Genomic DNA, 20000 nt, shown 5'->3' on the forward strand with positions numbered 1-20000 from the left:
AATTGAAATTTTTACACGTGGATTTATTGCATTAAGTTCACAGAAATTTTGCAAATTTATTACATTAAGTTCACAGAAATTTTGCAAAACGCATCAATATTTGTTTTGCAAGCAATGGAAATCAGACGTTATTTAAAACCAATTTTTACACATGTCCACACTTTGCAATCATGGCGTTCTAAATCATTTGACTTAATGGATATTTTTATCCATTAAGTCAAATATGATTAAGAACGCCATGCTAGATGACAAATGAGTTACTTCTCTTGAATAAATAGACAAGAAGTAGAGAATATTTGAGTCAGACAGGTTTACTGCTATCAACCTGTAATAGGTGGATCATTGTTACCTTCCAGAATAATAAATAAATGTGTGTATAGTACACAGCATTTGAACTAAAATCTATTTCCTGCAATCCTTGATTAAAAAGAAAAAATCAAATTAACAATGAAAGTAGCTGAAATTTGGACAAGTTACAGTAATTTCATAATTTTATAATGTGAGATATTTGTGTTAATTTATCTGATATAACTGAATTAAAAACAATATTATTAACTTTTAGCTAATATTTATTTCATAAAAAAAGATAGATTATAAAGAATGATTAAAGTCTTTAAGAGAATTTCAGAACATTGTTGATGAGATGACATAGCCTTTCTTTTTTAAATTACTTTTGTTTTTAAAGTGTTGATAATATCCTTCCTCCCTTCACCTTTCCATCGTTTTATTCATATTAATATACATACTTGAAAGTATTTAGAACTCCTACTGGGGAAATTGCAAATACATTTTTATGTTTCATTATCTCCAGTTAAACAAGATTGTGCACTGATATGACAGTTTTCTAAACCTTCCTACTTATGTGCTCATGACAAATTGGAAGTGGGTGTTTTTGTGTGTGACACCATCACTACAAGATTGGCACACAGGGGCTAACAGACTCTCTATCTGGTTTTTGGTTTTCTATCAGAGTTTCATTCTCCTAAGTTGATTACCTTTACCATGACTGAAGAGCTTCACACACATCTGTTTTCATTATAATTGATTTCTGTGTACAGTGATTCATGAAAACAGCATAAGCACATTGACACACTGGTTCATATAAAATCAGTAAAGTTAAGCAACATTGAGTCTAATTAGTACAGGACGGGTGACCATTAAAGAATACCATATGCTGTATGTAGCAGGATGGCAGGATTTCCCTGCAAAAGCTAGTGTCATCATTTAGTCTGACTGGGATATACATGCAACTGGGGACTGCTTGGGAATTTCATATTCTCTAGAAACTTTCTCTTTCAGAGGAAGTCAGTTCAACATAGCCAGGGTGAAAACAATACCGGAGGCCATGCATATCACTGCTCAAATGCCAGAACTTCCTTTTGTGTTCAAGAAACAGATCACATAGAATAGTTTTTAACAAGATTGCATAATGGAAAACATTACAGGCATTACAGGTATTTCCACTAGCCACACAATTCAAACCTAGGATTCAAGTTATCCTTTATCGCAGCGGCCATCATAATAGCTACACAAAATAAAGAAAAGTAAAGTCTATTCTTCTTTAAATGAGTATACGGTAAGCCGCTAATAGTGCATGGTAATCCGAGGGAGAAAACTCATATTTTTTGGCTTAATTATAAGCTTTTTAATACTTTCCTTTATGACACTCACCCATGAAGAGAGCTTTAAATAATTATTTTAATAATCACATACATATATGTTTCATTTTTACCAAGAGTCATCAGTGTGGTTAGATATAACTGTCTTGCTGGTTACACTATTCAAACCCCAGATTTGTCATCCACAAGGGATAAACGCTTTCTTTAAGTGTGGTTAAATAGGCAACTGCTTCAAGCCAGAATTGAACTTTGTCCATCTAGTTGGCATTTGATGATTTAACCATTTGTCTGTCAGGCAGGCACAATGCATAAGTGAAATTCCAACGCTTATATAACTCCAAGCAACTACTGGAGAGTATTCTTTGTTTACAATGAGCTTTGCATTATCATTAGTGGTAGTCTGCAATTTTATTTACAAAACTGCTCAACTCAAGAAGCAGGGAGCATAATATAGTCGACACTGCTTCACAGCTCTTCAATATGGTGAGACAGACAAATGCTACAAGCCAGGATCGAATCTTGACTTGAAAACTTGCTAAATAAATTTTTTAAGTTAAAATATTATCCTTCTAATTTCCAGATCAAAGGTGCAGAAATTCAAATTAATGAATTTGAATTTCTTATTTATTTGCAAATATGAAGCAGTTTGAATAAACCTCATTAGAGACACTGATGTAGCATATCTTAATTTAAAATTCATGAATGTTATCGAAGAAATATGACCAACAATAAGAATGCCTGACCCTAATTCATATCAAAAGTGAAGTAAAGTGAACTATGAAGAAAATTAATCCCCATTGAAAACTATCTCTGTGAAAGGTGTGCTCATCCAATTAAAAGTATTCGCTTTACTGATTTATCTGTTGATGGTCTGAAGAAGTTGGAAATTCGGGAATCATTTGGATATAAACACTTGTTCAGTCTTGCAGGGAACAAGTTTTGTAAACTTCTTCCAATCTGAACCTGTTGTTCAATCTTGCTTGTTATTCAGACGTCGAGTTTACAAGAGCTTTGTCCATAGTGTTATGTTGCATACAAATGAATGCTAGGCTCTCACTAGCTTGGACTTTCTGAGGATGCAGAGAAATGACATAGCTATGGTTCGGTGGATTTTGTAGTGTGTGTGATTATAATTCTGACTCCCCACTATGAAGGCGCCAAGATTGTAGTCAGCTCTGTGTTGCAACTACCTATGGTAGCATAGGCATGTTGAACGAAGTTCTGTTTGGATAAACAGATGTGCACACATTTCAACTGAAGGTAAGCAAGAAAAAAGCAGGCTGGAAAAGACTTGGAATGACTAAGTTAAAGATGACTTCAAGCAAGTGTACATAAGTGATAGTTTCATGGAAAAAAGTCACTTTGAGCCATTATGGCCGATGTGCAATCCATGTCTGATGTGAAAAACAGGTTAAAGGAGGAGGAGGAATAAGAAAATTCCTGACAATTTCTATGCACCTTTAATTTGGCAATTAAAAGAACCATTTCAACTTGATAAATCTATTAAAAGAATGAACAGAAACAAATTCCTGTTGTTTTTAATGCAGCATAACTATTTATAGTTATAGACTAGAGAGGTTTTAATCACGGGAGCTAATCTCAGCAAAGGGAAGTAACTTATAGCATTACATTATTATAGTAAGTTTAGATACTTTTCTACTTGCAATTCCTTCCAAGTGATCACCTGACACTTCCAGGGAATTGTTTGGTGTCAGAAAAATTAATATTTGTACTTTAGCCAAAAAGAAAACCTCACACAAGTTAGCAATTTATAATAATAATTTTCTTCCAGACGGCAAGAAACAGTTGGCTTAGATGATAAAAAAATATTTCATTTGCAAGCTATTTGAGTTGTAACCATATGTGTTCAAAGGTAAATGTACATATCCAAATTCATGTTTCCGACTATAAGAAAAAATATTACTGCATAACCCTTACCTCTGTATGTATATCTTTGATATAATGGTTAAAATTATCAGAAAATAGAGTATATAAATTTTAATGAAAAGATAAAAAAAAATAGATAATAAAAATCTTGGATTATTCAAACCTTAAATGTCATTTTTGCAAGGGTTCAGTCGATGTAACATGCAAAATCAGAAGTCTTTCTGTTAAATAAAATCTTTTATTTAATCCATGAGAGTAGCATGCTCGCGTTCTGCCATGGCTGATGGAGTGAGAGCATGCTACACCTGTAGATTAAATAAAGTCTTCTGTGCAGATTTCAAAGTTCACCAGAAAGATTTCAGAATTCGACAAAATACACCTGAAGAAGGTCGAAGTTCGGATTAGCTGAAACTGAATTTTACCTAGTACTTTATCTGTTACACCACTGGTACTTGAAATTTTGTGAATACCATTCAAGATGAGAACAGTAGTCTAAATGATTCAAATAATACAAAATTCTCATCTCAAAACTTCAGAAACATAATACGAATCTTATATCTCATTCTGAGGAGAAAGTTGATATGTATTTAGATGGCTAATTTGTTCATCGAGGTCGAGAAATGAAGCGATCACATTTCAGCCATTAAAAAGACACAAGTTTATTAATAATCTTTATGATTAAAGATTTGGATAACTCGATGTTGTCCATTTATCCAGGCCAAGGAATTTTATTTCAAACTGGTTTAAAAAATAATCATTTTCTTATATATATAGTTCTGCCAATCAACTAAAATAAAGTTATTATTGCTCGTTTAATAAAGCAATTAAATAACACAAAATGATGAAAGAGAAATCAAAGTTCCCTTAAAGAAGTTCATAAATTTTATAAACTCTAAATCACAATAGACGGATTTCGAAATTTTAAGACGAGTTTTGAAATCTGCTATCTGCAAGATTGCTAACAACTCTGTTTTATAATTTCTAACATAGCAAGAATTTTTAACCAAATGTTAGCCAGTTACAGACTCCATAGTTAAGGAGGAACGATGACACATGGATCCAATCCTTCCATACCAAATTTAAGATTAAATATGCTGGTTAAACCAGATCTCTAAATGCAAGGTAGTTTGGCTTATGTAAACATCACACTGGCAATTAAATTGGTATTCAGTTTTACTATACCCCTAGCCTTTTGGCTAGGAGCAAACTGTAGTCTCTGTTCTGATACTACACTTCTTTTCTGATTTTGATTTAGAAATTCTTCTAGATTGAGGCAATTTTTGTTTTTGCCCCAATCCAGCATGCCCCTTTTGGAAGAGCTGAATTTTCTGCACAATAAAAGTCGACTTTGTGTCTAACTAGTTACTTGTGGAAAGGTAAGTATATAGGTACTATATTTAATATAGGGCAAACTATCCTTAAGAAGAAAAAGGAAAAACAGATATTGTGCTAAACATCAAATGCAATGTAAATCGAGTAGAAACAATTGGTAATGATCTTAACAATCTGTTTGTGTAATATTTTATTATCCCCCCTCCCTCAATCCAAGGCTAATATTTTATTACCCCCCTCAATCCAAGGCAACATCAAAAATATAGGACATTCAGAAGGGCCAAATACTTTAGTGGATGTGAAATCAGCATCCTTATTATTAATACGATCACTGATAAGGTCTTCAGAATAACTGTTATTAATGAAAATTTCTTGAATCTTCTTAAGTTTAGAATCTACTCTGTTCGGAGAACAAATCATAAGTGATCAATGTATCTAGGTATAAATTAAACCTTCCTGGGTTTGGGGACAAAGGAAAACCGGTTAAAATATAAGATAGGCTTTCTATAGGTTAAGATCAACCTTATAACGTTGAACAAGGACAACAAGAAGAGAAGACAATTCTCCTCATCCATTTCTATGGTAAACTTCAAAATCCCATGAAGAGAATTCAGCTTATCAAAGATTGGGTGCTTTTGCAGTTTATGGACTATGCTGAAATAATAAAGTTATTATTTAAAAAGCTATTTTTAATATGGGAAGAAGGGTTTTTTTTTTGGTTTTTTTAACTATTCTGTACTTTCACCTGACAATTTAATAAACAAAAGGTATCATAAATATTGAATCTAATTAGAAAATCTTATCTTAAAAAAATAGCACGGTTCATAAACTACACACACTTCAAAGATTGTTAACAATTTGCTTTGCGAGAAAAACGTGGCAAAAGTGTCATTTATGTATCTTATATATACCATGAATGTAGTTGATAAATTAAATAATATAGATTCATAGTATCTGGCAAAGATATCTGCTGGTGTTGGGCCCAATGAACTTCCGCCAGAGATCCTACTAACTTGACTATACATAGTATCATTGAAGCTACATGCTAATTTCATACAAAGAAACAGTTCAACAAAATGTCTTCTACAGACCATGGAAAGGATAAAGCATCCGCATAGAACACATCGAAACAGATGCTTATAGTCTCTTCCAAATGTACATTAGTGAAAATACTAGCGACATCAAAGGAATGTGTAAATGGAGTCTCAAGATTGTACTCTAACTCACGTAAATAGTTAACAAGAATCTGATATATAATGCATAGTATATAAATCACACAAGTTGCAAGATTTCAAAAAGCCACTGAGCCAAGGAATGTTGGGTAAACCCTATCATAGACAATATGAGTCTCAATGTATTTTTAGATATAGTCTAGGTCAAAGTGAGCCAGAGGGTTTAATCTTGCTGTTGATCTCTTTAGAAAGAAACTTATTTTTAAAATAAACAAAGCAGACATTTCTGAATTTTGACCTTATTCTTGTAAGTATTATCTGCAGTCTCAATGGAGCCACGCTCACAGAATTTACATTGGATAGTTCAAAATTAATAACATTTTTCTAACATAATCTAAACGCTCCAGCACAACCTCTTTCGTTTTTATCTGTTTTAAAGAAATAACTGTGTTAGATTTTAATGCTTTAACACATTGGAGTTGTGATTTATTCCAAATAATAGACACATAACTATATCAGCGTGTTAAATCAAGCAATCTAGATTTTATTGCAGAAACATGATCTAGGCAAATGGAAGTTTGATGTTTGACTTGAGCAAAACAAAACCTCCAAAGAAGTTAGGTTTTTCACTTTGTTAATATAATTTTAATTTTTCCTTGTGAAATCTCCAACTAATCAAAGACAAGTTTTCAAAACAGCCCCAATAATAATAACATTCCTTAGCTCTTTGGAAAAATATAGAGCACTCTCAGTTGCTGCAAAAATTCCTCATATAAGTATCTAGACCTCACTGTAATACATTTGTACCTTAAGCATAACAGTTAGTACGTCTGCCTGCTGTTAAACCAGTCGGGTTTCGATCTCAACTCAAAGCATTTGTTTGTCTTACCACACACAAGAACGTAGGACAAATATTGTAATCTGGTAATTTATGCATCTAAAATAGTATTTTAAAAGCAAAACTGATTTATTATAACCTTGTGGTCCAATGCTACAATGACCACATTCATTCTCATTATTAATCCTTCTGCACTCATGATCTGTTTAAAAGATCCACAGCAGCTTAAAGAATTGAGTAATTGGTTGGTTCTGTTACCCCCCCCCCCAAAAAAAAACAAATTTTGTTTATTTTATTTCAGTTATGTGACAATATACAATAATATACTCGTATATTCAATAGTTATGTGGTTACTTAAGGAGAAAAGACAAGTTAAGGAATCTGTCTAGTGCTAGGTTAAGGAACTTTTTTTTTGTACTTTGGTTCCTTAAAGAAGGTTAATTTGGAGAGACTTTCTCTTTAGTCCTTTTACTTGTCTTTGATTAGTTGGAGATTTCTCTTTGCATTGTTTTTTTTATGTAGAATTTTCACTTGAGATGACTATTTTGATTGTCTAATCAACAACAGATCGTTTTGCATTTTTCTACTATTTTAGCATTGGTCAACCTGTTGGTGAGCCTTCATTTCACTTTATTAAGGAGGAATATCCAGTTTAGTCATAATAGAGGCTTGATCTATCAAAGTTACTCGCATATTTTTTAAATTTTGGCAGGTAGACTGATTATCCAATGTGGAATAATGCTCCCAGTGACCCAATCAAAGCATTTCACAAGTTCATGACCGAACTTTTCAAGGACAAGGTAAAAGTTCAGGACCACATAGGATGTGATACTTCACAAGTTCATTCATTAGAAACCAAATTAAACTTTAAAAAATTGTTTAAAAAATTCGGCTGCACAAATCAACTTTACATTCATTCATTATCCAGGTTTACTATCTATGTTCCTGTAGACAAGAGGTTCAACGCTTTCTAGCTATCCTTATGCTGACTTTCCAGTGATCATGATTGTAGATATTGATTGTATCCACTTGCTACTGTTTACGACCTTGCCTGATGGTTTATTTCAATGCCTTCTTAGGCTGCCTAGCTTTTGTTTTTGTTGTCAGTCTTAGGTCTCTGCAAGTGCTAATATACCCCTTGCTTCTTTCAACATGCATGAACCAGTGCTTATTAGAATATTAAGTTTTGAGATGGCCAATTTTTCAAGTAGAGTGTTCTGGATCTTGTCTGAATTTATTTGCATATCCACCTAATCATTGCACTGTGATCTTTTAAAGTGACCTTTTAAATTAACCCTTGAATATGACCTTTTAAATTGTAGACTAACATTGGGTTACCTGTATCAGTACAAAAACATATCTGCTTTGAACAATCTAGCCTCATAATTAGTTGCGACTTTTGAAATGAAAAATAAAAATGACTTTTCCAAAATTATTCAGAATTTTAAAGGTGTAATCTTCATTGTAGTTATTCAAGCGATATGTCTTTCAGTTTAATAACAAAGTTGAAATTTGTCCAATAAAACTACAAATAATATTTTTTTACATGATGCGGTCAAAAGGGTTTTGACATGTCTCTCTTTTGAATAAATGCACAAGTTGGGACCATTTCTCTCACTAATAGTATAATCAAAATTAATTCAAGTGTACACAATTGACACACCAGCTTTGTTATATACTGCTTATGTATATACAATATCAGTTAAAAGGTCAACTAATTTGCATATTGGTTTACAAAAATCACTTTATTAATAAACTATTTTTTGTTTTATTTAATGCAATGATTTTTTAAAAATTTTAATATAATATATAGTTCTGTTTTGCAATATTGTTTTATTTCTTGGACAAATATTTAGAATTCGTGTTCGAATGTTCCTTTCCTAAGAGGGACAAGTTGTGATCTTTATGTAAATTTCACGTAAAAAGGTAAATTGATTTCTTTATGTTCACATTAGAAAACAAATAAATTAGTATTATAATTATCAAAATATTAATAATCAATAATAATGTTTATATATCGATATAAAGGAGAAAGACTGTTTTCTGTCTCATGAGGACTGATTATTATTATTATTATTTGGTTCATTCAGACGACTATATTTATTTTGTATGTTATTCTTACAGCGTTTCGACTGATGGAACTGTAATCAGTTTTTTTTCTGTCTGTTTCGATTTACTCAAAACCGCACACACCTCGTCTTCTCATGTATCGTTCTCTTCTTCCTCTTCTACTTCTTGCTCTTTTTCTTCTTTTTTCTTCTCAGTCGTCAGAAGCGTCGTCTTTGTCTTGACTACGTTTTTTCTTCTCCCTTCTTGCTCACAGTGACCCGTTTTTATGCTAAGCTGAACTCTTGTGCGTGCGAGAGAACACGAGATTTTGCGTGATTACTTGGCAATATTAACCGGCCGCCGCCATCTTGCCATTTTTCTTTGGACGTGCCCGCTTTGCAGAGTGCACACCTCGAGCGTTTGTCAGGTAAGCCCGTCTGTTCACAATTTATTACACACTCCCCCCTGATCTCATTATCACAGAAAGAGCAGGGAGGCGGTGGCCTTTTTCTTCGAGTGCTTCTTTGGAGAGGGGGATTCGGGGCTTCATCATCGTCTGCGCTGTCTTCCATGACACGAAGGTCGGCGAACCTAAAGCTGAGCATCGCAGTATCACTGTCCGGGTCTTCATCATCAGCAGGAGGGTCAGTACTTTGAAGGCTACCACTCTCAGTGTCGCTGTGCGTTGAAGCCGTCATGAACCAGAATGATGGGTCGCTGATCACGGATTCAATTTCACTATCTTCGTCAAGCGGCAGTTGCGTTTGGAATACTGATCTTAAGTCTTTAATATGATGAGGTACTCCATCAACTCGCACCGCCTGCGGGCTGATCACTTCAGTGACATGACCGGTTCCGTAGCGAGTCGTGCATTGGCCTCGGGTTTTTTAACCCAGACGACATCTCCTTCTTTTATGTTCTTTTGTGGTGGCTCCGGTTCGGGTAGTGAGCTGCTCTCCAAACCTCTCACCCTGACATGGTATGTATGTAGCGCGTTGGCTGGCGCGGTGGAGGGTGAAACATCGTCCTTAGGGGTGACGTTGTACCAATAGACTGCTTCAGGTACCGTACACCCCTTCCGCGCTGCGATTGTCTTAACAGTTCTGTGATTGCGCTCAATAATCCCGTTTCCACTGGGAACATGGGCACACCGAAAACGCAGATGGACACTCCAGCCATCTGCAAACTGTTTAAACGGCTCACTAACAAAAGCGGGGCCATTGTCGGTGAGTATCTCAGAAGGAGGGCCACGCCTGAGGAACACACCTTCCAACTCATGGATGATGGCAGCCGCGTCCTGCTGGCGAAGGGGCCGCCACAATGAAAACCTAGATGGTCCACAGTCGATAAGCGTCAAAAAATGCCTCCCGTTGTAGTGCGTTATGTCCATCGCAATCCTATCCCAATTACGCTTCACACTGAGTATTCCCTTCTTCCACCGGACAGGTGCTGGGTCGATCGATCGGCAGGTGTTGCAGCTGCCCACAACAGATTTCACAGCCCTCCGAGACACAGAGGGGTCAACCAATCTGGCGAAGTAAAGCGTTCGGTTTACACTGGGGTGCCTGCTTTGGCAATGGCCATCATTAATATGCTCCGGGCTGAGTCTATGTCCCACTGCAGCGCAATTTACAGGTGCTGACTCGTTCACTTCTTTTGGCAGGTCTAGCCAACGGCGTGGCACTCTGGTCAGACGATCCGCCTGATTCAAACAGGACTGCACCAGTGTCACATCTATGACCAAGTCGTATTCCTTAGTGGTTTCGGTTAGGGTAGCAAGCCGCCTCCGGATCAACATTTCGGCCGACGCCTTCGTTGTCAGACGTGCTTTTCCGTTCAAGGCATTGATCATCCACCGATGCACACACGTGGAATCCGTGATGATGTGAAGGATTCTAGCCTGCCACTGAAGCGCTAGATTGACTCCTTTCAGTGTAGCCTCGAGTTCAGCTAGGTTTATATGCTTGGCGTCATTCTCCGGCCGAAGCCAGCAGGCATCTTCTATTATCCTTCCGTCGACCGCCAGAGCAACGCCAAGGGCAAGTGAGCTGGCGTCTACCGAAACTGTAAATTCACTCCCATTGATGCACCAGCTCCCCCGTACAGGGTCATCATTGGTCACTCTGGCCACAACTTCCACCAGCATGCTTCGCAGGGCAGGATCATGCACCTCATCGTCCCATCCAGTTGACATAGAAGTTGCCTGTCGCTTTATGGCCGCTACAGCCACTCGGAGCCACCCACACACAGGGAAGTGACCCACCAATTTTCCGCAAATGGAAAACGTGCTCCGACGTGTGATGGTAGATGGGATTTCCGGGATTTCACCACTCCTTCCCCATTGAAGGCCATCTGCACTTCCGCTCACCTGCAGTCTGAGCACTTTCGCCCCGTCCTGTAGCCGCTCCGGCTCCTTGCACGACAATCCGAAGTGCTCAAAGTGTTCTTTGACCGCCTGGGCAGACAGGAGGCTCTCATTGACAAAAATGTCGTCTATATACGACGATGTCGCATGTTGCACCGCTTCATCTTGACGCCGGATCGCCTGCATGATTGCTGTCATGATGTTAGGGGCTACATTCAGGCCGAATCCTAGCCTGGTCAAGCAATAGCGAGTTCCTTTGATCACCACCGTCTGGAACGGCCACAGCGATTTCTCAACACGTATTTGCAAGTACGCTCTTCGCAAGTCCAGTATGGCTGCTTCTGCACCCTGCCGCCGCCACTCCCGTAGTTTATGAGCACAGACATCAGCCCCCGCAGTGTGTGGGTCAACGTATTCATTAAGTTCCCGGTATTCAAGAACAGGTCGAACTTTCTGTTTGTTCTCTTGTCTGACAGCTATCAGGGGAATTAGCCCCCGCGGGGGCCCGAGCTCATCCTCTGGGTATGGAACTAACCAGCCATTATCCAGCCACACTTGAAGTTCTGCCTCGTACTGCCCCCTAAGCCACGCAGGAGGGGGGTACTCTGTAAGTCGATTCCGCAATGACACTGGTGGCTGGTCGCCTGCCCATTTCTAGGACGCTGTCCAAGTGTTTGTGCCCTTATCGTATTCAACATGGAAGTCGGGCTCATCGAGAGTGATTGCTGCACACATTTGTTTGTTTGGTCGAGAGAAGCTCACATCACCGGCGCCGTTCACAGTAATTCCGCCTAGCTGTGTGATAGCGTCCATTCCAAGGAGAAGGTCATATCCGAGCAGCTCCCCATCGACCACTAACACTGTCACAGCAATCGGAGAGCCATTGCCAATGCTGATATGAACAACGCTGACCCCACAACACACCAATGAGCCTTGGCCGACAGTAAGTACAGGGATCCTTTGTTTCTTCCATGTGGCGCAATATTCCTTTCGAAGAAGGGTTTGGGTACAGCCGGTGTCAACCAGCGCTGAACGTTCACATCCATCAACTTGAACTGTTACTGCAGGCAGCGCTTTGTTCAATGCCGCGTTGGGGAGGGTGCTAGCGCTGCGGCATCCTCCCCTTGCCCGTTTCCCGGACAATTCCGCGCTATGTGGCCTGGCTTATTGCATTGGTGACACCGTATTACTTGTCGTGCTCCATAATTAAGGGTGCGCCTTGTACCGCTTTTGCAGTCTCTGGAAAAGTGGTTGGGGCCACCACAGGTATAGCATCGTAGACCCTTCATTGGCGAGTCCAGAGTGTCAACAGCTGCGGAGACTAGTTCTCGATCGTCTTTCAAGATGTTTCGTGCTCTCGCCAATAACTCCTCCAATCCAATCTCAGTGAGTCTTGACGATGCTCGCAGCAGTCGACTTGCCTCATCCGGAAGTCCCGACAAAAAGGCGCATGCCAATATGTGATCACTTGCACCGCCGAAGGGAGTGGCAAGCTTTTTCAAGTCGGCCATGTAGACATCCACTGTCTCCCCCGGCCCAAGTCGGCGTTCGGAAAACTGCCTCCAGGCGACAAAAGGATCTGTACCAAATGCCCCGTATAGCGCTTGTGTAATCTGCTCCATGGTCGGATCCTCCCCTAGCTGCTGGTACACAGCATAAGCCCCTTTAGTGAGTCTCAATGGGATAACCATAGCTGGGTTTTTAATCTTGCACAACCGGCAAACGCGCTCAGCCTTTTCCAGCCATTCGACCACCGAGGGACCAGTGGGGGAGCCATCGAATTCCGGAATTAATCTGATGTCAAATTTCTCCATACCAAAGCCGAGATAGCTTGTAATCAGAGTTTTTTTTTCTGTCTGTTTTGATTTACTCAAAATCGCACACACCTCGTCTTCTCATGTATCGTTCTCTTCTTCCTCTTCTACTTCTTGCTCTTTTTCTTCTTTTTTCTTCTCAGTCGTCAGAAGCGTCGTCTTTGTCTTGACTACGTTTTTCCTTCTCCCTTCTTGCTCACAGTGACCCGTTTTTATGCTAAGCTGAACTCTTGTGCGTGCGAGAGAACACGAGATTTTGCGTGATTATTTGGCTATATTAACCGGCCGCCGCCATCTTACCATTTTTCTTTGGACGTGCCCGCTTTGTAGAGTGCACACCTCGAGCGTTTGTCAGGTAAGCCCGTCTGTTAGCAATTTATTACACAGGAACCTTTGAATATCTTCAAATTTGACAAGATGCACTTGAATAAGACCGGAAGTTACATCAAGCGAAACATTAGGGGAATAATATCCAAGATGAGGATAGTAGTCTGAATAAACCAAATAATGCAAAAGATTTTATTTGTATTTACAACAAAGTTATAAATGAAATGTTTATTACTTTAAACTAATGTTGCAAGTATTTCAAGCAGCAAACTTTGAGAAGTGATAGCCAGCTTGTAATTAATATAAGTTGATTCACCAACTATTCAAAATAATATATCACTAATCAAAATCAGGAATATTTTTAGCACTGGTAAAATACCGCATCGTGTCACAATCTTATTAACTGGATAAATTGCAGACTTAAATTTGTAACACTGAAATTAATTTCATTTTTATACAGAACTATATTTAGTTTGTTGTATTCTATCCCTATAAGCAAGCAGTAAATTTTCTATAACAAATTTCTTTCTATTGAAATTGAAAAAATAATCTTTTAAATAATTAAATATTTTAGCATAGAGAAATAAATTGAATTTTTTGCTTATTCTAATTTATAGATAGAAAACAAATCTGTATAACACACACCAATACTAAATTACGCATGTAGAAAAATTCATTTAAAGAATTTTTTGTTTTTTTTATATATTTTTAAATTCCCAGGAGCAAGAATGAAAAATGGACAGTCTGCACGTAGCCTTAAATATAATGTATAAAAAACACGTGTGGTGTCTAGATATGTGTGTAGAATGAAAAGACAACTAAAATGCAGCATAAACCAATCAGTTCATGATGAACAAAAAGTGCTCAATACAAAATTGCAGAGTAGTATATAAAATAAGTGCTAAAATTCATTGGCCAGATAATACACATACACGATGCATAAGCACAGATGCATGCTATTTTAGGAAATCATGAGATTCTATAGAATTTGATGATTGCTGAATATAGTGAGGCAAAGTACATTTCATTTTATATTTTGTAGTATTAATATATATATGAAAAACACTTAAATATTGAAAGAATAAAAAAGCAAAAACGAACAAGAGATTCTGTTCAGCTTTGTTCAGACCAACAAACATCTTCTTTTCCTGAAGACATTTGTTGATCTGAACGAGACCGGTAACATTTGTTTGTTTGTTTTTTTTTAATTTTTCCTGTGTTTATTTATTCATTCTGTCTTTCATAATTCTATTTCCACGACTTTATATTTTGATATATTATACATTTTATCCTTATATATATATAATTTTGAATAAACAGACAAAACCCATTTAAAAACACGGTTAAGATGGAGAAAATCTCTTTAATTTGAACTTTTTAAAACGTGGGGTCACAATAGTGTGGTGAAATTTGGCAAAAATAAACAAAAATTAATGACTTTTTGCATTTTAAATGTTTCATAGGCAGTTTGTTCATTCAAGATTTTAAATCTGACAAATCTCATTATATATATATATATATATATATATATATATATATATATATATATATATATATATATATACATACTAGCTGCCTTGAATGTGTGTTTAAGTATGCCTAAATTAAGACAATAAGCAAAGAACAAACTAAATAGAATGTGAAAAAAATAACGAGAATCCTTTCTATTCAATATTTCGTTTTAGTTATGAAATTGTCTGCTGCCCTTTTGTTCTTTCTTATTCTCTTACTTTGTTCTTCCTTTTTTCTTGTCCACTCAACATAACAGTTCCTTTTACTTTCTTTTTTATCCACCGTCCTATAAACCCACCCATTCCTTCCAGACACACACTACCTCATTTTTCACCAATCATTTTTTCACACACTCATGCAACATCTACCTTCTTCTACTACCCTCACTTCGCTTCCACCCTAATAAACGCTTCACTTTATCCACCAACCTCATAGGATTGCCTCTCTGTTGACTTAATGCGTTCATAACTAACTGCTCTCCTCAAAAAAGTTTTTTTTTAACTAAAATAAAATATCGAACCAAAAGTATCTCTTTATGTATTACCTAATCACTATCTAGAACAAACAGATTCTGTTTGTTATTTATTCCCTTAAACAAATGCTCATATACATATGAGATAGATAAAAAGAAATAAAGTATATATCAAAATATATTGATATCCACATGCACACAGATGATGAACTTAGTTCAATTAAAAAGTGCATGTTATATGTACATTGTATGTGTGTGTTGTGCAAATTCATCGATACGAAACATGCTGAGTGTGTGGATGTATTCAAAAAACCAAGTGTATTAAAATAAAACACCTCGAAAGCTAGGATCAAATACTGTACCTGGAATCGATGGTAACCTTGTCCTTCCTTGGAGCGGCCTTCCTTGTTGACCGCCCAATAATAGTAACAGCTAGGGGAGATGATGATTACGGCACACACCAGCAACATAATAGGGCTAGTGGTGTCTGTGAGAGTTGAGAGCACCATGAAGATAGATGTCACTGCAACAACAGACAAGCAACATCACATGACCAAAAACAGAACTTAGCAGGTAGACACAAAGGGAAACAAAATAAAAAAAGGAACGCTGCGGTTCCTTATTAACATTGCAAAGACAAACAAGGTTAACATTTTTATCAATCTGAACAGTTTGAAATTGATTTTTGATGGCCTATATGAAGTTTGAATAATATAACTTCTTCTTTGCGATTTTTCCCTAATTCTCTTAATGCAGGTTCAATTTTCAATAATAAACAATAATATATTCCAAAAGTTATGTCTAAAATATTTAAAAATTCTTCTTGTTAAAAGTTCAAAGTTCAGATTAACAAAGTTGTAGTAGTATTATGAACAATAATAAAACATCAAAATTAACAAAAAAAAATTAGAGCAATCTCCCAAAATTAAGTTTAACATTCAAGAAAATTTATGAGCATTTAATTAGCAAAAAACACATATTGCATCGGGTAAACAAAAAATAAATCAGTTTTTAGATCAACATAAGTTACATATGACAGTATTTAGAAATTTTATTATTTACATTTTTTTAATTGTGACATAAATAACGTTTCAGGCTGTGCATTCTGCAGGTTCTCCAGGTATTTTTTTGTAACCATCTAGAAATTTAGAACTGAACTCTAATTTGCTGAGGAAAATATCTTCATCAACGTTACATTTTATAACAGAGATTTAACTAACTGATATCAAATATAAAAAACCAAAAAAAACAAAAACAAATATAAAATGCAGACTGAGAATAGTTTACACCAGCAAATGAAATAAATATTCAGTTTAAAATTTCCTAAACGTAAACATGAAACTTGGCATTGCCTATGTGAAGACATATTGCCTGATGGAGGGTTTAGAGAAAAATAATACAAAATGTATTTTTATCGACTTTGAATGGCTTAATAATGGTGAGGTCAACAATTCTAGTCCATATGATCATAATGATGTCACATTGATGTCTTTTAGCCACAGGCACATCTGTATTCAATAAAATCCATCCATCAGGCTCATTGAATTTTACCAGAGAAATAAGAATTGCTTAGAAATGCCAATTTTCATGTATTCCTTGCTCTAATTTTGATTCTTAAATTTTTTTTTACTAATTCAGCAAATTTCATGATACATCTCAAATTGCCAACTGACATGTTTAAATTTGACAAAGATTTGCTCAGGATTTTTCAAATATTTTAAGCTTACATGATTTGCATAGTAACCTCCGGTAAGTTGTTTGGGTCTATTTCAATTCTTTTATGCTCTAATATATTTTGAAGAGATATGAACTCCGATTGCTTAAGCTATGATTAAAATAACAGTTTGTCTTCAAGAAATCGTTTACAATGGATATTATAGAAATAATGATATATAAATATGATGTGATTGTTATTTCTTGTCACAATTATATAATTATTTTTCAATCTATTTCAACATTAAAAAAATTAAAATTATAAGTATTGTATTTCAGTATACAGAAACATGAAACACGCAGACCAAATGATGTGTCGGAAAATTTTGGTTGATGCCTATCAGAAATATGACTTTCAATTTAGCTTAATTGATTGTTTTTTAGAGTGACAATATTTTTTAGAGTGACAATATTTTTTAGAGTGACAATATTTTTCATGATTCATCATAAATGAATTGTTTACTGTTGAAGAAGCTATCAGTAGACTTTTGGAAAGATATAAGTAAATATAAGACTTATGTGACGGAAACCAGGTCTTTGATCCCAAAATAAAAACATCAATAAAAATTAGTGTATTATAAAGTTTAAAACTTATTTATGAAGCCATTAAGTATGGATTATAATAATAGGTGTGATATTTTATTGAAAACATCATAATCGATCCAGGTTTGACTTCTTTGATACGAGAGGGGTCACACATGAAAATGAATGCTTACTTTCGGTTTAAGAGCACAAATGAACCATAATATTCGACGTTCACTTTTTATATTATAAAGCACTTTCTATTCGGCTGTTTAAAGACTTTAAAATTACTTTAAAATTGATCATAATATAATAAACAAGTCAGCCATTTATCTAGCCCAGTCGGCACTTCTGGACCGTTTCACTAGGATTAAAGTGTAGTATTAGTTCTGCCCCAGAAAGAGAAATTTTTCTTGACAGAAAGCGAAATTTAATCTTGTTCCATTCATATTAAACCGACCTTGTGTCACATCTAGTCCTCGTAGTCATTTTAATGTATCATTAATGAACTAGTATAAAAAAGATTGGTGATAATATGCTTCATTAACGTTTGCAAACTTCATATGAAACCATAGAATTATGTCAGTAATTTAATTTTTCATATATACTTTATTATTATTTCTGATGGATAAAAAAAAAAAAAATCCACCATTTATTTTATATTTAGAGAGGATTATTGGTTGACTTGCTATTTGCTTTCTTGCAACCCTTCACCACTTTTGCTTCATCCAGTGGTTAAAAAAAGACATTTGTGCATTTAAATCAAAGAAAAATGTTGTGCCGGCTTATCAAAGAATTCTATTTTTATTTTAAAATCAATCAATTGGTCATTAACTTTTGTGAAACCAGAGCGGATTTATACTTATTTATTTACAGGGTGTAATGATAAAATTGCTACCCTAGAAAAGACAACATGATTCCATTTCCATTTGATGAAAACCGGTTTTCTTTTTTTATTGCAGACCATCTACTAGTTAGCCAGTTGTGTATAAATTCCAAGAACGATAGGAGCCTTTTATCATGTCTGAAAGTGACACAATGTTCAATGAGCGAGATCGGAGATGTGTCACTGTACAACTCATGCTCTTTACCAATCCAAGTTATGACAACAGGACCATTGCTAGCACCCTCAAAATGGATCGCTGGATTGCTCCGAATAGCAGGGATGTGCCCATTCTGATGTAAACAAAGTTTCTGGCCACAGTTATGGTCTTTGGTGTAGTTTCAAGTGAGGGCCACATCATGCCACCTCACATCTTCAAAGTCTGCTTGAAAGTCAACACCAAAGTGTACTTGGATATGCTGAAGAGTGTGACTGCTGGTGCAATCAGGTCGCCGCTGGCAGACCTTGGATGTGGCAGTAGGACTTGTCCAAAGAGATTCAGGCTTGGCTCCAGAAGGAGTGCTATGACTTTGTACCCTTCTCTCACTGGCTCTCCTTTCTCCCCAACCTGAATCTGCTGGATTACTCCGTTTAGTCATATGCTGAGAACATCATCAACATGATCTCCCACAACACCAAGGCCAGCCAGATTGTCACCATCCACTGAGTATTCGCCGAGCTCCCACCGGCGCTTGTGGAAAAGGCATGTTCCCTGTTCTGGACCCATATCGAAGCGGTGATTAAGGCTGAAATACATGTTAGTCTTTACTATGAAGTAAAGGATTTTCAAAAATGCATGACAGGTGTTTAATTAAAATCAGAATGTAATTTTGAAGCTTTTAAACTGTTCACTATAAATCATTTGAGGCACAAGTAAAGTATTATAGTTTATTTGTGCATTTAAATAAAAGAACAATAGTGTGCTGGCTTATCAAAGAATTCTATTTTTTATTTTAAAGCCAATCAATCGGTCAAGCATAGAGATTTTGTAGGGAAAACTTGGAAAGATAAAAAAAAAACCCTCAAAATTAAAAAAAAAATGACTCATCATTTCTGGGGGAAATGCACACAGAGCAGACGAAACATTGCGTTTACCATTTCCACAGTCAAATAATTTAGCATGGGTAAAAAAAAAACATCAGTCACAAAGATTTGGTGGACAGACAATTGATGGGACGACATAAGTCAGCATAATTTTTCAGTGGCAAAGGAATATATCATCCACAACATTGAAGCAACAAAATGATTTTACTGCGTTGAATTGTTAGTTAATATTATTACAAAAGTTGCCATTCATTAATGTGAACTTTTGGCTTAATATTTACGATTAATTAGTTAAACAAAATGTACAATGACAATTTATTAGTTAAAACAAAACAACTTTTAAAATAATACCAGGCCACCCATGACTCATTGAGTCATTATTTGTTATATATATTATTAAATATTTACTCCTGAAACTGATGTTATCTTGTTGCTTGTCACCATACACACT

The 20000-nt window shown here is 36.0% G+C and overlaps 1 protein-coding gene across 14 annotated transcripts in view; it reads right to left on the bottom strand.

The window, feature by feature from the left end:
• The window catches only part of LOC145256206 (tumor protein p53-inducible protein 11-like), a 793782-nt gene that overhangs the window by 98465 nt on the left and 675317 nt on the right, over positions 1–20000 (bottom strand). For 6 of the 14 annotated variants that reach the window (XM_080114918.1, XM_080114901.1, XM_080114893.1 and 3 more), the window contains exon 6: positions 15750–15910. The exons of the other annotated variants lie outside the window; for them this stretch is intronic. In XM_080114918.1, the coding sequence (XP_079971044.1) occupies positions 15750–15910 (161 nt within the window). The remainder of the gene's footprint in view (positions 1–15749; positions 15911–20000) is intronic. 14 annotated transcript variants of the gene reach the window in all.

This window comes from Euprymna scolopes, chromosome 3, assembly GCF_053919585.1.
Source record: "Euprymna scolopes isolate OS-2025 chromosome 3, ASM5391958v1, whole genome shotgun sequence".
NCBI classification, from domain to species: domain Eukaryota; kingdom Metazoa; phylum Mollusca; class Cephalopoda; order Sepiida; family Sepiolidae; genus Euprymna; species Euprymna scolopes.